At 41.0% G+C, this 20,098-nt stretch overlaps 1 protein-coding gene across 3 annotated transcripts in view; it reads right to left on the bottom strand.

Annotated features, from left to right (window-relative positions):
• RAB3GAP1 (RAB3 GTPase activating protein catalytic subunit 1) overlaps window positions 1-20,098 on the bottom strand; it is a 91,213-nt gene that overhangs the window by 47,631 nt on the left and 23,484 nt on the right. For all 3 annotated transcript variants that reach the window (XM_040971497.1, XM_040971498.1, XM_040971499.1), the window contains exons 4-6: window positions 11,616-11,748; window positions 9,108-9,186; window positions 2,722-2,841 (exon numbers count right to left, since the gene is read on the bottom strand). In XM_040971497.1, coding sequence (XP_040827431.1) covers window positions 2,722-2,841; window positions 9,108-9,186; window positions 11,616-11,748 — 332 coding nt within the window. The remainder of the gene's footprint in view (window positions 1-2,721; window positions 2,842-9,107; window positions 9,187-11,615; window positions 11,749-20,098) is intronic.

Here is a 20,098-nt window from a genome sequence, read left to right as displayed (position 1 = left end):
TTATTGGAAAGGTGGAAATACAGAGGGGGAGAGACAGAGAGGAAGATCCTCCGTACAATGGTTCTCTCCCCATGCTGCCTCAACAGCTGGAGCTAAGCCAATCCGAAGCCAGGAGCTCTTCCAGGTCTCTCAAATGGGTGCAGGGTCCCAAGGCTTTGGGCTGCCCTCAACTGCTTTCCCAGGCCACCAATAAGGAGCTGGATGGAAAGCGGGGCTGCGGGGATTAGAACCAGCACCCAAATGGGATCCTGGCATGTGCAAGGCAAGATCTTTAACCACTATGCTATCGCACCAGGTTCACAACCACTCTTTTCATGATCTACATGCTGCTACCTTTCTTGGTTTCGTATGCATGCCTGCTGCATATGATTCAACCCTTCAAAATCGCCCATGAGCAAAAACATTGGGTTCCTATGTGCAAGGTTTGTAATATGCCTTATAGGAGTCAGGGAAGCGTCATTCAGGCTGCTTACAGTGCTGCCAGCCGAGTTCAATATAAACAAATCAATAATACGTATGAAATAAAGGATCTTTAAAAAGAAATAAATTGTATGAGGATACTTCAAAAATTTATGCCAATTAAAATGAAAAGATCACATTTATACAAAAAAGTCCCTAAGTCATACATATATGAAATGTTTTTCATAAAGCTCACAGGAAATAAGTGTTGTTTTAAAATAAACTATGCATGGGGGCCTGACATGATGGCTCAATGCCTAAACCCTAACCTTGCAAGCTCCAGTATCCCATTTGGGTGCCAGATCGTGTCCTGGATGCCCCACTTCCCATCCAGAACCTTGCCTGTGGCCTGAGAAAGCAGTCAAGGATGGCCCAAAGCCTTGGAACCACCCTGCACCCTCATGGGAGATCAGGAGTAAGCTCCTGACTCCTGAATTCAGATTGGCTCAGCTCTGGCAAATGTGGTTACTTGGGAAGTGAACCAGCGGACGGAAGATCTTTCTGTCTTTCCTTCTCTGACTTGTTAAATAAAAAAACAGGAAGATCTTCCATCTGCTTGTTCACTCTCCACATATCCACAACGGCCGGAGCTGAGTCAATCCAAAGCCAGGAGCACATATCAGTGCAGAATCCTAAGACATTGAACCATCCTCCGCTGCTTTGTCATGCCACAGGAAAGGAGCTGGGATAGGAATGGGTATCCAAATGGAATCCCGGCACACGCAATGTGAGGGCTTTAGTCACTAGGCTGCCGCATCAAGCCCATAAACAAACCTTTTAAACAAAAATAATGAACAGGGGATGGTGCAGGGCATGGTGAGCTAAAACTCTGCCTGAGGCACTTGTATCCCATGTGGGTGTCGGTTCAAGTCCCAGGTTTCTTCTGTTCAGTGCCCAGCTTGTGGCCTGGAAAAGCAGTGAAGGATGGCCCAAAGCTTTGGGACCCTTGCCCATGTGGGAGAAGTGAATGAAGCTTCTGACTCAGGGCTTCAAACTGAACTATGGCCCTGGCAACCATCTGGGGAATGATCCAGCAGATGCAGGGTCTGTCGTCTGTCTGTCTCTCTGTAACTGACTTTCAAGTAAAAGAAATAAATTGTAAAAAGAAAGAAAAGAAAGAGCTACACATCGATTACACAGATTTTGAGTTTGGGGGACCAAAATAAGCAATGTTTTAATTCCATTTTCCCACAAACTTTACAAAGCACCCACATACATAAATTGGTTGACAAAACCTAACATAAGGCATATAGAAACCTTTAATTATCTATTTATCATCTGAGCAGTGGTTCAGAATTTGGTGATTCAGTGATTCTGGTAACTCTGAGAACACAAAATTCTTGAATAAAAAGTACAGGCAATATAAAAAAAAAAAGATTCCTGTAGAAATGATCTTCATGAGTTTTAGCAATGGTATTCTTACACCCTAATCCCAGTCTATAAAAAAGTTTGAGTTGGGCCTGGTGCGATAGTGTAATCACTAAAGTCCTCACCTTGCATGCCCGGGATCCCATATGGGCGTTGGTTCTAGTCTCGGCAGCCCCACTTGTGGGGCTCCCTGCTTGTGGCCTGGGAAAGCAGCCGAGGATGGCCCAAAGCCTTGGGACCCTGCACCCATGTGAGAAACCTGGAGGAAGTTCCTGGATCCTGGCTTCGGATTGGCTCAGCACCAGCCGTTGCGGGTGCTTGGGGAGTGAGTCATCAGACAGAAACTCTTTCTCTCTGTCTCTCCTCCTTTCTGTATATCTGACTTTCCAATAAAAACAAAATAAAATCTCTTTTTTTTATATTTTTTTTAAAGATTTATTTTTATTATTTTTTCATTGGAAAGGCGGATATACAGAGAGGAGAGACAGAGAGGAAGATCTTCCGTCCAATGATTCACTCCCCAAGTGAGCGCAACGGCCGATACTATGTCGATCCAAAGCCAGGAGACCCTTCTGGGTCTCCCGCGCAGGTGCAGGTTCCCAAAGCTTTGGGCCGTCCTCAACTGCTTTCCCAGGCTACAGGCAGGGAGCTGGAAGGGAAGCGGGGCTGCTGGGATTAGAACCAGGGCCCATATGGGATGCCGGGCGTGCAAGGCGAGGACCTTTAACCACTTGCGCCACCGTGCCGGGCCCAATAAAATAAAATCTTAAAAAAAAAAAATCTGAGTTAATTTCTTAGCTATGCTTAAAAAAATCCAGTAACTGTGCAGCTTCACAAATTATCATTAAAATAACTTTTAGTAAATTGTATAAGAATTTATGAATGTCCACCTACCAGCCAGTGTTTCCCAAAGCAATGGAAACAGAACTGAGAAGAAGGTTGCACTTTGACTCACTGAGAACGGCATCACTGTGTGCTGCAGGGGCAATCACCACAAATTCACGCAGCCCGTACCTTGAAAAAGAAATCACTACATTAAACAGGGGAAACTGCAGGACCTAGAAACCCACTCAGTGAAAATATGAACAAACTTCTGTTCAGGAAATTTAGCAAGCCAAAGTCTGAAATACAGGTGTTTCTTTTAATGGCCACTGAACCCATAACCTTCTAAATTTATTTTTCAAAGCAGTTTCATCATTCACTCACCTGCTCCATTCTATAATACAGATTAGAAGCATTTGCTAAAAATTAGAAGCATTTGCTAAAATCACGACTGTTAAGTAACTGTTTTACCTTCAAAGATAATGTCTGCAAAATAAAAGCAAGCACTGAAATTTTGCTTTAATCAGCTGACACCTTGAGTCCATCAAACTGGGAGAGTAAAGTCTTACAATCCCCAAACGGTAAGAAAATAACTATCACTGAGGATACATATCTGTAAGAATATAACTTACTTAATAGCCTAAGGAATTCTTGAATTCTTATATACATGTTAGGTAAGAGTTACACAACTATGAGAAAACAACTTAACTCCTGCTATAGCATCTATATTAACAAGGAAACCTGTCATTTAGTTATGTTGTCAAGTAAAGCCAAAAATCAGGTACAAATATATTTGTAAAATATGTACAGGCAAGTGGGTAGTTTTGTCTACTAAAAGAGCCTCTCCTATCCAATCATCAATTCACTTTCAGGCTTTTGTTTTTGTTTTTTCTAAAAGGCAGGCACACACACACACACACATATACTCACTCAGTCACTCTGAAAATGAGGGAAAGAATACACTCCCCAAATGCCTGCAAGGGCAGGACTGTGCCCCAAACTAGGCAAAGGTCAAAGACGGAGGCCAAGAACTGAATCCATAACGCCGGTATGGCAAGAACATATCTGCCTGAGGAACTGTCGCAGTTTCCCACAATCTGCTTTAGCAGGAAGGTCCCATCAGCAGTGAGAGCCAAGGACCAGCCCAGGTCCTCCAATGTGGGACAGACACACCCTAACCAAAGATTGAACCACTAGCCAAAAATTCCTTCTCAGTCATTTATGTAAATGAAAATATTTTTTAAAAGTATTACTCCTTCATAAGTTTATTTTAATCTCTGGAGATATATAGTTAAGAATATTTAATTTTATGAACATTCTCAAGAAACTTTTCAAAGAACCACAAAGATAAAAATATGAAAGTAATTCTTGATATTTGTTTTTTGTTTACATGACAAAAACTTATTTCATCTCATCTTGCCTCCAACCACCTACCGTTGAAAATCTTAATTAGTAACATTCAGGCAGCATCAAATAATGTCAGAGCTTTGAATTTTAAGCTTTCAAAGATTTTAAAAATACTTTTCCTTTTTTGAAATATCCTTTGAAGAAAGAACACAAAACAAGTAATTATCATTCTGTTCGACCCTCCACACAGTGGTATGAAACCACTGTCAACAGTTTCCTGGCTACTCTTTCAGAGAAGTCCATCTGTCCATATAGCAATCTTGCTCACCAGAAAGATTAAGCATATTTTCCGTACTTCTTTTCAAATGCTAAATGATCATTACTCCGATTCCATTCTAATACTGTTGCAACAACAAGCATATTATTTTTACAGATATTCATGTATCTGTAACGAATTCCTAGAAGTTCGTGGATAAAAGAATCTCTGCATTTTATAACACTGACAGTTGTAAATAACCAATACTTTCTGTACGTACACGTGTAACTGTGTCAATGTATATTGTTAATATTAAGTCAAAGGATACACTCCATTTTCCTGTATTCTACCTTCTATCTCCTATGCCTCTGTTTTGTCTCTCCACCACTTGCATAAGCACTCTGTTGTCGTCATACACAATCCAATTCCTGAGGGAACAACTCTTTGAAGGTTCACCTCAAACACTACCTGACCATTATCAACCCCCTTAAATGTCCTTTCTTCTATGAATTAGATGTTTTATACTATTATTACGATTGTGACTGTATCAATAAGTCACTAATTTGCATTCTTTAATAGGTAGGCTTGAGTCCACCTTCAAGATAGCAACGTTAGTGAGGGCTTAAACAAACACACAGACACACACACAAATGGCAAGTGCGGTAGCATGACAAGTTAATCCTCCACCTGTGGTGCTGGCATCCCATAGGCACCAGTTTGTGTCATGGTTGCTGTATTTCTGATCCAGCTTCCTGCTTATGGCCGGGGAAAGCAACAGCTCAAGTTCTTAGGCCACTGCACCAATATGGGAAACCCAGTAGAAGCTCCAAGATCCTGGCTTCAGATTGGCTCAGCTCAGCCAGTTATGGCCATTTGGGGAGTGAACCAGTGGATGAAAGATCTTACTGTCTCACCTCCTCTCTATAAATCTGCCTTTTGAATAAAAACTTAAAAAATTAAAAAATCAACCAGAATTTAAAATGGGCAAAAAAAAGTACATCATAAACTATACCACCGAATATGGTGTTAACAATTTTAATTTTAGAAAAATATTTTAATGTATTTTAAATGCATAAACAGACGTGAAGCAGTAATGCAAAGAAGAAATCATTTTTTAACCCATGTTTAAATATGTAGCACCTACAACAATACTGGAAATAAGAAATCAGAGGTATTCAGGAAGAAATTCTCTTTCTTTCCAAATGCCATTTGTTCATTCTTATGGACCCAAGTCACTGTCTGTCGCCTTTAGTGCTACCTATAAAACCAGATTTCTTGGGTCTGTTTATTTGATGTCACATTTATCTCTACATTTTTAAAAATAGCTTTACTGGGCACAGTATTCTTAGTTAAAAGTTTTTCTTTCAGTACTTGGATTATATTATTGCACTGGTCTCTGGACTCTTCTGAAGAGGACAGCTGTAATATTCTCTTGAATATAGTAAGTTTTTCAAGATTTTCTATCTTTGGGTTTCACAAAGGCTGTGCTGTGTGCAGCTGTGGAGATACTGAGATTCTTGGCTCCCTACATGAACATTTCCTATCAACTCTAGTACGTTTTCTGCCATTATTTCCTCATACTGGCTTTTCACACCTTCTTTCTCTTCATCTGGCATTCCTACTCCATGGATGCTTAGGAAAACTGAATACTGACCCACAGATCTGTTTGTTCACTTTTCTCCAAAACTTTTCTTCTCTGTTCTTTGTATTGGACAATATCTGTTAATCTTTCAGATTCACCAACTTCCTTTTACCATCTCAGATCAGCTCTTCAGCCCATTAGATGAAAGTTCTATTTCAGTTATATTTTTCAACTCTAGAATTTCCATTTGGTTCTTCACTATGCATTCAAAGTTGAAACCAGTTCTTACGGAGGGTGGCTCTGGAGACTTGGTGGAATGTCCTAAACTAATGGTGACATAAGCATTCACAGCTTCATCCAGAGATGCCACTCACCTATGCAGGTAAACCTTTCACACAACAGAAAATTCACACTGAGAAAAACTGCAGCTGCCAACTTCTTAGACTGTAGTCCGTATTGCAAGGGACAGCCTCTGGTTAGCCTGCCTGTTGTTCCCCTGCAAGCCTATGGCAATAGCCACTCTAAGAAAGGACTCGAATCAGGATCAGGAACTCAAATCTGAGCTTCCCTATGGATGGCAGATTTGAGTTTCGGAGCCATAACTGTCTCCCAGCATCTACATAGACAGAAAGCTGGAATTAAGTGCTAGAGGAAGGAATCAAACATTGGCTTTGATAAGGGATGTGGGTATTAGAACCAGTATCTTAACTGCTTGATCAGATGTTAACCCTGCCTCTTCCACGTTTAAGAATTTTTCTGTTCCTTCAAAACAAAGAAATTTGCAGTAAAGGCAGCTTTGGTCTCCTGGTTGCATCTGATCTGCTTTTACTTCTTTTCAAACATTCAAACCCTCCTAATTTTTAATCAGTTCAGTGCAAAACTTAATATGGGTTCTGCCTGATGAAACAGCATTCACAAATTCTTGTGGTCACCTATTTTCTGTTGTGTATCTCAGTTCTTAAACTGTGGAATGACTTAGAAACTTGAAAAAACCTCCTAAAGATTAAGCTTGTGATGATAAATTCATATATGTCACCATAAAAATTAAAAGAATGCTAAAAAGAGGAGGAGGGATGGTAGGAATTTTCATATTAAAAAAATTCCATGTAAAATACAGAAAATTTGTTTCCTTTACATAAACATAAAAAAGCAGTCATTTAAGACGTAATATTTACAGGTAAAAACTTCTGTGCCTGGTATTTTTCAGTAGCTAAGAAATCTTAGTAATTTGCATCCTTGGAAACTTTAAGAATTTTCCTTTTGGCACTGTAGTGTAGCATGTAAAACTGTAGCAGAGTTTTTGACCAAGTTGCTCCACTTCCAATCCAGCTCCTTTGCTGGATTGTTCTTGGAAAAGCAAAGGAGGATGACCCAAGTGCTTGGGTTCCTGCACCTATTTAGGTGACCTGGATAAAGCTTCTGGCTTCAGCCTGGTCCAGTTCCAACATTGTGGCCATGTGGGGAGTGAATCAGTAGACTGAAGACCAAATCTCCAGTGCCCCCTGCCTCTCTGCAACTCTTGCCTTTCAAACAAATAAAATTCATCTTTTTTTTTTTTTGTCTGTCTGCTAAACCCCTTCTATCCTTTCCTGTAATCCATTATGTCAAATTGAGGACATTATAGGTCACCTGGTACTAAATTCCAGATTTCTCTGGCTGTTTTGGTAGGCATTATAATCGATTGTGTTGACTACACAGGAGCCAAAAATCTCTGTGAAGCAGATCAAAGGACAGCTGACCAGACTTCCCACTGCTGATGTGGCTGAAATGGTAATGGCCACAGTCAAGAAGCAAATGAGAGCTCAGAAAAGGTACATCCAGCAGTAGTCAGTCCAGAGGAAAGATAGTGTGTTCCCTTATTTTGAAGATAATGAAAGGGTCACAGTAAACAACAAAAGCTCAGCTAAAGGTTCTGGCATCACCAGACCAGTTGCCAAGGAGTTTGAAGACTTGTGGACCAGGTTTGCATTTAGTGGAGGCAGCATTAAATGATACTACAGTGTTTTTTTTTTTTTTTTAAAAAAATGAACAAAATGTTAGTATTTGATCTCCCCCACTCCCATGCCAAAAATGCCCACTTCTATTTTTAAAAATTCTTTTTTGGGGGGCCTGGCCCAATGGTTCAATTGGCTAATCCTCCCCTTGCAAGTGACGGGATCCCATAGGGGTACCAGTTTGTGTCCTGGATGCTCCATTTTCTATCCAGCGCCCCGCTTGTGACCTGGAAAAGCAGTGGAGGATGATCCAAAAGCCTTGAGACCCTACATCCATGTGGGAGACCTGGAAGGAACTCCTGATGTTTGAGGGGCTCAGCCCTAGCCATTGTGGCAGTTTGGGGAGTGAAACCAAGATAAAAGACTCTTCCCTCTGTCTCTCCTCTGAATATCTGCCTTTCCAATAAAAATAAACAAATCTTTTTTAAAAGTTCATTTTTAAAAATCTAAAGACAAACTCACATAATAGAAAATTTAAATCAAATATATAAAATTCTACTAACTTAGTCTCCTGAGTTTTAGTGGAAGCATGGTTTAGCACTATCGCCTTCAAAAGAAAGAGATCCTTTGTACAATTGCAAAAGGTGTCACTTTAAATGTGATATATGTCTTACATGAGCATTTACCTCATAAATCAACATTTCAATTTCCAAAAATGTATATTAAATTTCCCATATTTCAGTTTTCCATGCTAGTCACCAGAGTTACAGTTAGGTACCTTAGATTGTGAAGAGTTAACAACAGACCTGTGATGGCTAATCTCGGAAAAACTTATTTGCAATATGGATTCTTTGTTGGCATCTAAGAATCTGGATTTTGAGAGGGTTGTCAGCATACCTTGAACTGATCAAAGTTACTCAATGTTCCTATACTGTGCAAGCAAAAAATATAGTCTAAGTGTTTAGCTTTCCTCTGGTGGTCTAGAATGTTGGTAAATACTATACCAAGGTTATCTATACAACCCGCCTCCAATTTAACACCTTGTGGGCTAAGCCTCTTAAAAGCTTCCTTGATGGACAATGACTCACAAGTACTGTCACAACATGTTGCTGAAGGAGTGGAACACATCTGTATGACTCCACAAGGAAAGGACCCTTAAACGCTTACATTCCCTCTGGACTTTGCATTTTTGCTTTGCATTCTGAAGGCAATTATAATATTTCTGCTGTAATTATAACCATGTGCTTTGAGTTATCCTAGCAAAGCATTAAATCTGGAGAAACTTTTAGGGTCTTCCTATCACCCATACTAAAAGATACCTGAATAAAATTATACATACCATCTTACCAGGCAATGAGCTCTTGGAGGAAAATCATTGTTCATACAAAGCAAATCCTGCATAGATTGTGGGATTGCATCTACAAAACCATTTGATAATGAAAAGTTAGCATTGTCATTTTAAGGCAGAATTTTACAGTATACATAGAAAAACTCAGGTCTTGCTAACCCATACAATTTTGTGACTGCTTAAAGATTTGCATTTAGGGCTACTTCTAAGATTTAGGGAGGAGTACCTAGGAGGTACATAGTTAAGATGGTACTTGAGGCCTGGAGCAAGGGCTCAATGACTAAATCCTCACCTCGCAGGTGCCAGGAACTCATCTGGGTACCAGTTAATGTCCTAGCTGCCTCCACTTCCCACCCACCTCCCTGCTCATACCATGAAAGAGCAGTAGAGGATGGACCAAAGACTTGGGACCCTGCAACTATGTGGGAGACCTTACTTGGGAGAGTGACAAAAGCAAGCACTGCTATCAACAATGCAACAGCACTAAGTTCATCTGAAGAAGACACAGATTTGATAAACCCAATGCTATGTATGCGGGGAAGAGGATACTTAAGTTATGCTTGTACTAGAAACCTGCTTGGAGAATATGAACCTCAAGAGAAGAAAAACTTCTGAGCCAGAAGAAATTGAGGAAGTAGAAGAAATAGAAAATGAATGGGAAGCTCCTGCTCTGAATGGTCTCAGCCAGGCCATAGCCTTCAAACAAGCCCAAACTGAAGAACAATAACAATGGAAACCCACTCATGAGATCCCTGAGTCTCCTGTGACCCAAGATGTCCAAGGACAAAAAAAATCAGATTTCAATGATGACCAAGAGCTCACTGATGAAAATTACTTCTTATGTGAATATCCTTAAAATAATATCTTGGAGCACAAAATTCAGCAGAGGACTAAGTTTACTTTTAGAATTTGAGCCTGACAATTAATACCAAATAACCTTTTACTAAAAAGTAGTTAGCAGGGAATTTGAAAATACTTATAAAATGTGCTTCTATCTCGCCTTTGTACAGTGCATTTTGAGCAGAACTAATCTAATAATAAAAAACAATCTAACATTCTGAATGGCAATACAATGTCTCAAGTAGGATGTTCCACACCACGTAACTGTTTCATGCACATTATTACATACACTGAATAAAACTACCTTCATTCTGTGCATATGAAACATAAATGGCGTTCATATTTAGACTTGGAGCCCATTCTCCAGATACTTCATGTATAAGCCAATATTCCAAAAGCCAGGAAATTCTGAAATCAAAAGTACTTCTGGCCCCAACTATTTCAGATAAGACATATACAAACTGCTAAAACTAAGAATCTGTTAGGAATAATCTGGAAAAGAAAGACTGCTGCTGTGGCACAGGAGCTTAAGCTTCTCACTGCAGTGTCAGCATCCCATATGAGCACTGATTCATATCCTGGTCGCTCTAACTTCGATCTGCTCCCTGTTAATCACCTGGGAAAAACAGCATAAAGATGGCCCAAGACCCAGGAGAGCCTCTGGGCTCCAGGCTTCAGAGTGGCCCAATTCCAGCTGTTGTAGCCATTTGAGAAGTAAGTCAGTAAACAGAAAATCTTTATGTCTCTCTTTTCAAATTGGCCTTTCAAATAAAAATAAATCTTAAAAAATGCAATACTATTATAGTAATACTGTTATCCCATGAAAAAAGATATTAAAGTGATTTATTTTAAAACTTTATTCATGTCTGATTGGTTTATGTGACTTGAAATACAATGTTAAGAACATTTCATCAATGTCAATAAAAATTTTTAATAAGAAAGCTGGAATTTTATTTTCTAAAAAAATTATAAATACATTTGAGAGTCAAGAGCAAACAAGACACCTAAGCATAGCAAGAAAAGCTCCCATCTGCTGACTCACTCTCCAAGTAAGTGCCACAGCCTATGGGAGTCAGAAAAACAGGAACTCAGCTGAGGGAGGAGGCAGCAGCCCTACTACTTCAACCATCATCTGCTCACAGGTAGCAGGCAACCTCAGGGGTCTGCAAGAGCAGAAAGCTGGAATGAGGAGCTGGTGCAGTGACTCAATCCCAGGCACTCTAACATGAAATGCCGGCATCTTAACTGGCAGGCCAAACACCTGCCCAAATAGCATTAAAGTTTTAATCTATCTGGTCTAAGAAAAATCTAAGGTATGTCTAAAATTCACCATCTAATCAACACACAAATTTTCCTTTATTTATGATCCCTTCAGTACTTGGCTTCCATAATACTTTCTAATCTTCTCGAATTAAAAGAGATGTTCCTGTGAACTTCAGTAGAGCAGTATTAGCCTTGGGATGTCATTTCTCATTGTCCATTTACTTTTGCTGTTACCTGTATGTGTATGTCCCACAGCACACATGTTAGTTTGAGTGCAATTAGGTTTGGCACTACACCTAGCATATTTAAGTACTGAAAAATACACACTTGATTCAAGAAATTTAAAAACCTAATTCAAAATTATGACCACTCTTTAAAAACATAGAAAAACCCTACCTTCTAGTAATTCATCCTTTCCATCTTTGTCAGCAGACTCTTGTACAAGATAATGATGAGTGATTGAGAACTTGAAGTCAGCAAATGAAATTTCATCTGATCTCTCTTCCCATGTGCCTGAAGTAAATATTCCCTGTAATTAATGAAATAGAAAAAAATTCACCTATGTAATAGTTACACTTAAGCTTATTAACCACAGGGTTTTTGGTCGACTTTTTCTGCATATGCATCTGTTTCAGCTCACAGCCATTCTCTATGTAATGAAAGACAAAAAGAATGTATAGATGAACAAAACCAAGTACGTTAGAAAAGATTTATCACAGTAATTATTTTTTTTTTAAAGATTTTATTTTTATTGAAAAGGCAGATATACAGAGAGGAGAGACAGAGAGGAAGATCTTCCGTCCAATGATTCACTCCCCAAGTGAGCACAACGGCCAATGCTATGCCGATCCGAAGCCAGGAGCCTCTTCTAGGTCTCCCACACAGGTGCAGGGTCCCAAACCTTTGGGCCGTCCTCGACTGCTTTCCGGGCCAAAGGCAGGGAGCTGGAAGGGAAGCGGGGCTGCTGGGATAGAACCGGTGACCATATGGGATCCCAGGTGTGCAAGGCGAGGACCTTAACCACTGTGCCATTGCGCTGGGCCCACAGTAATTATTTTTTAAAAATTCTCCTCGAGTCAGGAGCTGGGAGCTGGGGCCAGGCGTCAGACTTTTACAGTTCAGGATGGGACAACAGACTTACAAAACTGTAATCTCCAAATAATTTTCTTGTGAGAGGAGTCTCTTAATAAAATCATGATTGCACAGTTAATTTCATGTTTTCATATAGATTTTTTATTTTGAATTTTTGAATTATGTGGTACAATTTCCTATAGACTGGGATTCCCCCTCTCCCAACTCCTACCCCCCGATAGATTTTCCCCATTTGCTACAATGGTGTGGTCCTTTGTAAGGAATCATAATTCTATGCTTCTTTACATGTAAATGCAAGCTTCTTCCCCAGAGCAGGGCTTTGGTTTAATACTTAGGACATCCATATCCCATCCTGGAGAGTAAAAGCCTGACACCTGGCCCCAGCTCCTGACTCTAGCTTCCTTCCAATGCAGCCCCAGGGAGGCAGCGGTGATAGCTAAAGTTTGAGTTTTTGTCACTCAGAACGGGCTACTGCAGACATTCCAAAAGTGAAACAGCAGATGGCCTGTTTCTCTCTCTCTATATATATATCTACCTTTCAAATTAGGAAAATAAACAAAAAACAAAATACATTACTTTTTAAAATTTTGATGGGCTAGTGCTGCAGCATAACAGGTAAAGTGTCTACCAGCAGCGCCTACATCCCAAATAAGTACCAGTTCCAGTCCCAGCTGCTCCTCTTGTGATAGAGCTCCATGCTAAAGGCCGAGGAAAACAAAGGAGGATGACCCAACTTCTCGAGCCTTTGTACCCATGTGAGAAACCAGGAAGACAGAGGTTCCTGGCTCTTGGCTTCAGAAGGGCCCAGTTTCGGCCACTGTGGTCACTGGAGAGTGAACCATCAGATTGAAGATCTCTCTCTGTAATTCTGCCTTTCAAATAAAAGCAAATCTTTTAAACAAAATTTTATTTGATAGAGAAAGCTTCCATCTGTTGGCACACTCTCAAAATGCTGCTATCTGTTAGGGCTGGGCCCTTCCTGGCTGTAGTCAGGACCCTGGAACTCAACCCAGGTGGGTAGCAAGGATCCAGTTAAGTGAGCCATTACCAGTGCCCCCAAAGGCTGGCAATAATCAGAGGCTAGGAATCAGGGTGCAGAGCTGGGCATTCAACCCAGATTCCCCAACTTGACACACAGGTGTCTTCATTTCTAAGCTAAATGCTTGCCCCTGTACCAGTCACTTTAAATGAAAATGATTAAATCCCATAATTTTTTTTAAGATTTTATTTTTATTGGAAAGGAGGATATACAGAGAGGAGAGACAGAGAGGAAGATCTTCCGTCCAATGATTCACTCCCCAAGTGAGCGCAACGGGCCGATGCTATGCCGATCCGAAGCCAGGAGACTCTTCTGGGTCTCCCGCGCAGGTGCAGGGTCCCAAAGCCCTGGGCCGTCCTCAACTGCTTTCCCGGGCCACAGGCAGGGAGCTGGAAGGGAAGCAGGGCTGCAGGGATAGAACCAGCGCCCATATGGGATCCCGGGCGTGCAAGGCGAGGACTTTAACCACTTGCGCCACCGCGCCGGGCCCAAATTGCATAAATTTTAAGAATTTTTTTTACTAAAAAATCTCAACTCTAGCAACACTATCATATATTACAAAACACAGCATATAATTCAACATTAGAAACTATTTTTATCAAAAAAGCAGTCTATAGAATCAATTTAAAGGACATGTATATTGCATTTATTTGCTTCACAGTTCTGCAAGCTTCACTATCATTGGCATTCAAATCTTTTAATTTGAATGGTAACATACAGATTGAAAAATATACTTTAATTATAAAATCCCTTTGCAATTTTACTTTTAAAAGATAAGCATAAACGTGATTTTGCAGGCCTGACCCAATGGCTGCATTGGCTCCTCCCCGCCTTCAAGTGCCAGGATCCTAATGTGGGTGCTGGATCGTGCCCTAGCTGCTCCACTTCCCATCCTGCTCCCTGCTTGTGGACTGTGAAAGCAGCAGATGATGGCCCAAAGCCTTGGGAACCTGTGCCCACATGAGAGATCTAGAAGAAACTCCTGGCTCCCAACTTTGTATCAGCTCAGTTCTGGCACCTGGGTCACTTGGGGAGTGAACCAGTAGATGGAAGATCTTTGTCTTTTTGTTTCTCTGTAGATCTTCTTTTCCAATAAAAGCACATATTTTTTTTTTAGATTTATTTTTATTATTTTTTCATTGGAAAGGCAGATATACAGAGAGGAGAGACAGAGAGGAAGATCTTCCGTCCGATGATTCACTCCCCAAGTGAGCGCAACGGGCCGATACTATGCCGATCCAAAGCCAGGAGCCTCTTCCAGGTCTCCCACACGGATGCAGGGTCCCAAAGCTTTGGGCTGTCCTCGACTGCTTTCCCAGGCCACAGGCAGGGAGCTGGAAGGGAAGCAGGGCTGCCGGGATTAGAACCGGCGCCCATATGGGATCCCGGGCGTGCAAGGCGAGGACCTTTAACCACTTGCGCCACCGCGCCGGACCCAAGTACATATTTTTTTTTAAAGATTTATTTTATTTTTATTGGAAAGGCGGATATACAGAGAGGAGAGACAAGAGAGGAAGATCTTCCGTCCAATGATTCACTCCCCAGGGAGCTGAGCCAATCCGAAGCCAGGAGCCTCTTCCAGGTATCCCACACAGGTACAGGGTCCCAAGGTCTTGGGCCATCCTCAACTGCTTTCCCGGGCCACAGGGAGGCAGCTGGATGGGAAGTTGAGCTGTCGGGATTAGAACCTGCGCCCATATGGGATCCCGGGCATGCAAGGTGAGAACCTCAACCACTGTGCCATCATGCCGGGCCCAAAAGTACATATTTTTTTTAAAATGATTTTGCCTCTAATTTTCCTGAGCTGGTGCTAAGGGCCGAGAAATAATTCCCATTCTGAAATTTGCAGTAAAGCTGAAATGTTCATTTAACATGTTACATGGGCATTATTATCAACATTATTATTACAAACAGCTATCTCTAGGAAGGTTTGGTTGCATGTAATAAACACAAGACGGCAGGCTGTATATTTAAACAGATAATTTAACCAGAAAACAATATGCTTTTATCCCTCTTTTAATCTGTTATGATAGTCATTTGACAACAAATTCCAGTGTACTGTACATTTACTATTAGAACCAGATATAAAACTCTTGCTCATCAAAATTGAGCTGTGAAAATGAGCTTATTTGCAGATTATTTGATTTTTCACATAGAATAACCAAAGGAATCTACCAACAAACTACTAAAATTGAGTTTACAAAGTTGTGTCATATATAAGAACCGATATTCTTAATACACTAACAACAAACATTTAGAAAGTAAAAATTTTTTAATTCACCACAAAACTCTAAAAGAGCAAGAACTCTACTTGAAAATAAATCAAGACATTGCCAAGAAATGTATAAGATCTAATGGAAATACATCACGTGTATGGACCACTGAAAAGATGGGGACCTGGGGCAGCAGTGAACCTGCTGCTTGGAACACTCTTTTATCCACCCTCTAAGTGTCTCGTTCAGCTCCATGCTCCTCCACTTCTGATCCCACTTCCTGTCAAAACTCATCACTAGAGGCAGCAAATGATGACTCAAGCAACTGCATCCCTGCCAGCTAAACAGAAGAACCAGACTGAAATGCCAGGCTCCTGGAATCGGCCTGAGCCAGCCCTGGTGACTGTCAGCATCTGAGGAATGAGCAAATGGACGGGAGAGCCTTTCAGTCTCTCTCTCCTACTCTGTCCTCTTTCTGCATTTCAGATAAAACAAACATTCATACACAAGTCAATTTCCCAAAATTGACCCAGGAATCCAGCAGAATCCAAATCCCAGCAGTCGTTTGTAGAAATGACAAGCTGATTTTAAAACATGAAAATTCAAATGTCAATACTTAAAGTAATTTTGATAAGTATATTTCCTAATTTAAGAACTATTTTTTGCTGTGATTTAGATAGTGTAATACTGATCCTAAGATCAATGAATCATAAGAAGAGTTCAGAAATAAAGAGAGTTTGAAAAAGTTCATGGAGATGCTTCCTATGGAAACAGTACACATACTTCTGTCAAAATTTTTGCACCAAACCAAACTTCTCTTTAATTTCCAGGAACTTTTCAAAGCACTCTCATACATTCATACTTATACTTGATTTTACAACAGAGATGTCACTAGAACTGAGTGGAAGAAAAAGGCGTTTTCAATATTTGGTCCTAGAATCAGATATTCATACAGAAGAACAGAACAAGCTGGGATCTTGAATTTCTTGAGACAGAGATGACTAAACAACTATGAAATTGAAAACAGAAAAATGATCACCATCAAAATAAAACCTGTACTTATCAAGAGGTATAATTAAGTATATAAATGGAACTGGTGCCCTGGATCAACAGACTAATCCCCCACCTGCAGGCACCATTATCCCCTGTGGGAGCTGGTTCTAGTCCTGGCTGTTCCATTTCCCATCCAGCTTACTGCTTTTGGCCTGGGAAAGCAGCAGGCACTAGTTCAAGTAGTTGGATCCCTGCACCCATATAGGAGATGCAGCAGTCATCCCTGGATCCTGGCTTCAGATTGGCTCAGCTTAGCCATTATAACCATTTGGAGAGCAAGAAAGGGATGGGAGATCTGTCTTCATCTCTCCTATAATTTGTAACTCTTTCAAACAAAAATAAATCAACTTATTAAAAACAAAACAAAACAACAACAAATATATATATATATATATATATATGGAAAAGGATTTAAACCCAGGATTTACAAGGATAATTTACATTAATACCACTTTAAAAATGATTTAAATAAACAGGTGTGAATGACACATCAACACATTAATTGTAATGAATTACTAGATGATTACAGCATTGCAGTCACAAACGAAATACAAATTAAAACACAATGCGATGGACACTAAACAATAAAATGACTAAAAATTAAATTCTGACAATACCAAGGGTCAAATGGAAAAAGGAGCAATTTGAAGTCTCACATATTATTAAGAACATAAAATGATATTGCCAACTGCAGCCCAACATCCCTTATGAGTGCAGATTCAAGGCCTGGGCTGCTCTGTTTCTGACCCAGCTCCCTGTTAATGGGTCTGGAAAAGCAGAAGATTGTCTGAGTACTTGAGCCCCTGCCACTCAACATTAAAAAGATAAGAATGAAGCTCCATGCTTCTGTCTTCGACCTAATCCAATCTCTGATAATGTGGCTCTCTGGGGAGCGAGCCAGCACATGGAACTCTTTTTAACTTTCCGCTTTGCAATCCTGCTTTTCAAATAAATTTTAAAAAATCTAAAAAGTCAGGAGCCTGCTACAGAGACAGAAAAGTTCACTCCCTAAGTGCCTTCAGCAGCCAAGGGCCAAGCCAAGAGCCTGAAATTCAAGAAGATTCTCCCATATGGGTGGCAGAGGCAAATATACTTAAGCCATTACCTGCTGCCTCCCAGAATGAAGAGTAGCAGGAGCTGGATGGAAGCTGACTTGAAAACATGCACTCTGATATGGAATATAACATCACAAATAAGAGCTTGACTGCTGCTCTCTAACAACCATCTCACAGAACCAAGATGGCAGGATAGTGTAAGACATGTTTAAACAGATGGGGAGACATTAGCAGAGGGCACATTCCAGGAAATAGGAGAGGACAGAACAGCAGTGGGGTACCTAGAGACTGACAAACACAGGAAAGCAGCGGACACAATGGTGTGGTCTTGTAGTGACTGACACCCCAGCAACATTCAGTGAGCAGTGATCTGAACTGCACCAGCTGGAACTCTACCAGCAACAAGGTGGGAAGGGATGTTCACTGGGAGCTCAGGAGGTGAATCCAGACAACGAACTGTCCATCCTGCTGGTCTATCTGATTTGACCAAGAGCAGCGACAGAACAGCAGGTTCCAGACAAGCAGTGCAGGAACAGGGTAGATTTTACAGCCTAGTACGACCCGTGGAGCCATATCGGGCATCATTTTGTTTAAGGAGGCAAAGGCTATATGGGACAGTACTACACATGCACTGAGCTGGGAGTAAACTCATTTCTAGCTCAGTGTACTGCAAAACATGATATCCTACAGGTTCCATCCAAGATAGGTCCAGACAGCTCTCAAACGTGGTGGCCAGCACATTAAGAACTCTAATAGTGGCACAGTAGGCACCATGTTGCACAGTGTGGAAAGATGTTAAGACTGCAAGGACAACGGTGAGCTGTGCATGCACTGAGCTTGGCAAGAATTCACTGAGCTCAGTGCATTGCACTAGTCCCACAGGAAAATAATACCAAATATGGCAGAATACAGGTCCGAGTGGCCCTCAGAACTATTGGCCAACAGGTTCCAGCAAGATCACCAGGAACAACAACCTAACTATATAGGATACTTGGTGTCTCTCTAATCCTGGGACCTGCTCCAACCTGAACTGGGAGAAAGGCTGTACAGACAACAGCACAGCCTCAGCACAATGTCACAGTAGGTGGAGAGTGGTGAGCCAGGAGCTGGGGCTACAGAGAACATGGTGGAAATCTAACATAAGAATCCAGACCTGGATCTCGCTGGAGGGAGTAGCACAAGTGACTGCAAACAAAGTCGTGCACCAACTGCAATAAGTAAAGTCAAACTGTAGACCTGTGGGTGAGACAGCTTAGAAACCTGCCCCAAGAAGAACAATCTGCTAGCCAGAAGTGTAATCACCCAGAGCAAAAGAAGAGATAAAGGCACAATGAATATTACTGAAGACTCCCCATACAAAGAAGCCTTTGCCAACATCAGAGCTAACGGAGGAATATATTGGGAAACTGGGTGATACAGAATTCAAAACACTTGTTATAAAGCTTATTATCAACAACGAGAAGCACATAACACAGGAGTTCAAGAAATTTAAGGAATATGTCACACTGGAAATGAATCAAATGAAAGCTGATATATCAGAAATGAAGAATACAGTGGCACAAATTAAAAGTACATTGGAGAGTCTCAGGGCCCAGCGCGGTGGCACAGTGGTTAAGGTCCTCACCTTGCATGCCCGGGATCCCATATGGGCCCCGGTTCTAATCCCAGCAGCCCCACTTCCCTTCCAGCTCCCTGCCTGTGGCTCGGGAAAGCAGTCGAGGACAGCCCAAGGCTTTGGGACCCTGCACCCATGTGGGAGACTTGGAAGAGTCTCCTGGTTTCGGATTGGCATAGCATCGGCTGTTGCGCTCATTTGGGGAGTGAATCATCGGACGGAAGATCTTCCTCTCTGTCTCTCCTCTCTGTATATCCACCTTTCCAATAAAAAAAAAATAAAAATAAATCTTTAAAAAAAAAAAAAAAGTACATTGGAGAGTCTCCAAAATAGAATGAAGGAGGCAGCAGAAAAAAATCTCCAAATTGGAAGATATTTCCTGTCATCAGGGAGAAATAATCAAAAAGCTGGAAGCAGAACTGGATCAGGCCATAACAAGTATTCAAGAATTGAAAGACACTATTCAAAAGCCAACTATAAGAGGAATGGGAGTCCCAGAAGGTGCAGAACGACAAGCTGGGTTTATAAATGTATTTAATGAAATAATGAAAGAAAAATTCCCTGATCTAAAGAACGAATTGGGAAACAGCATCCAGAAGGGCTACAGAACTCCCAACAGGGTTGACCAAAAGCAATCCTTAAAAACGACACATGATAATCAAGCTCTCTTCAATTGAACATAAGGAAAAGATCCTTAAAGGTGCATGTGAAAAAAATCAATTGACAATTAAATTCACAGGAGACCTCTCATAGGAAACTACAGGCCAAAAGAGAACGGAGTGACATACTCCAGATTCTAAAAGAAAAAATTG

This window comes from Ochotona curzoniae, unplaced genomic scaffold (assembly GCF_017591425.1).
Source record: "Ochotona curzoniae isolate NIBS_2020 unplaced genomic scaffold, NIBS_Ocur_1.0 contig_2210, whole genome shotgun sequence".
NCBI lineage: Eukaryota > Metazoa > Chordata > Mammalia > Lagomorpha > Ochotonidae > Ochotona > Ochotona curzoniae.
This window is presented reverse-complemented; position numbering and strand designations above follow the sequence as displayed.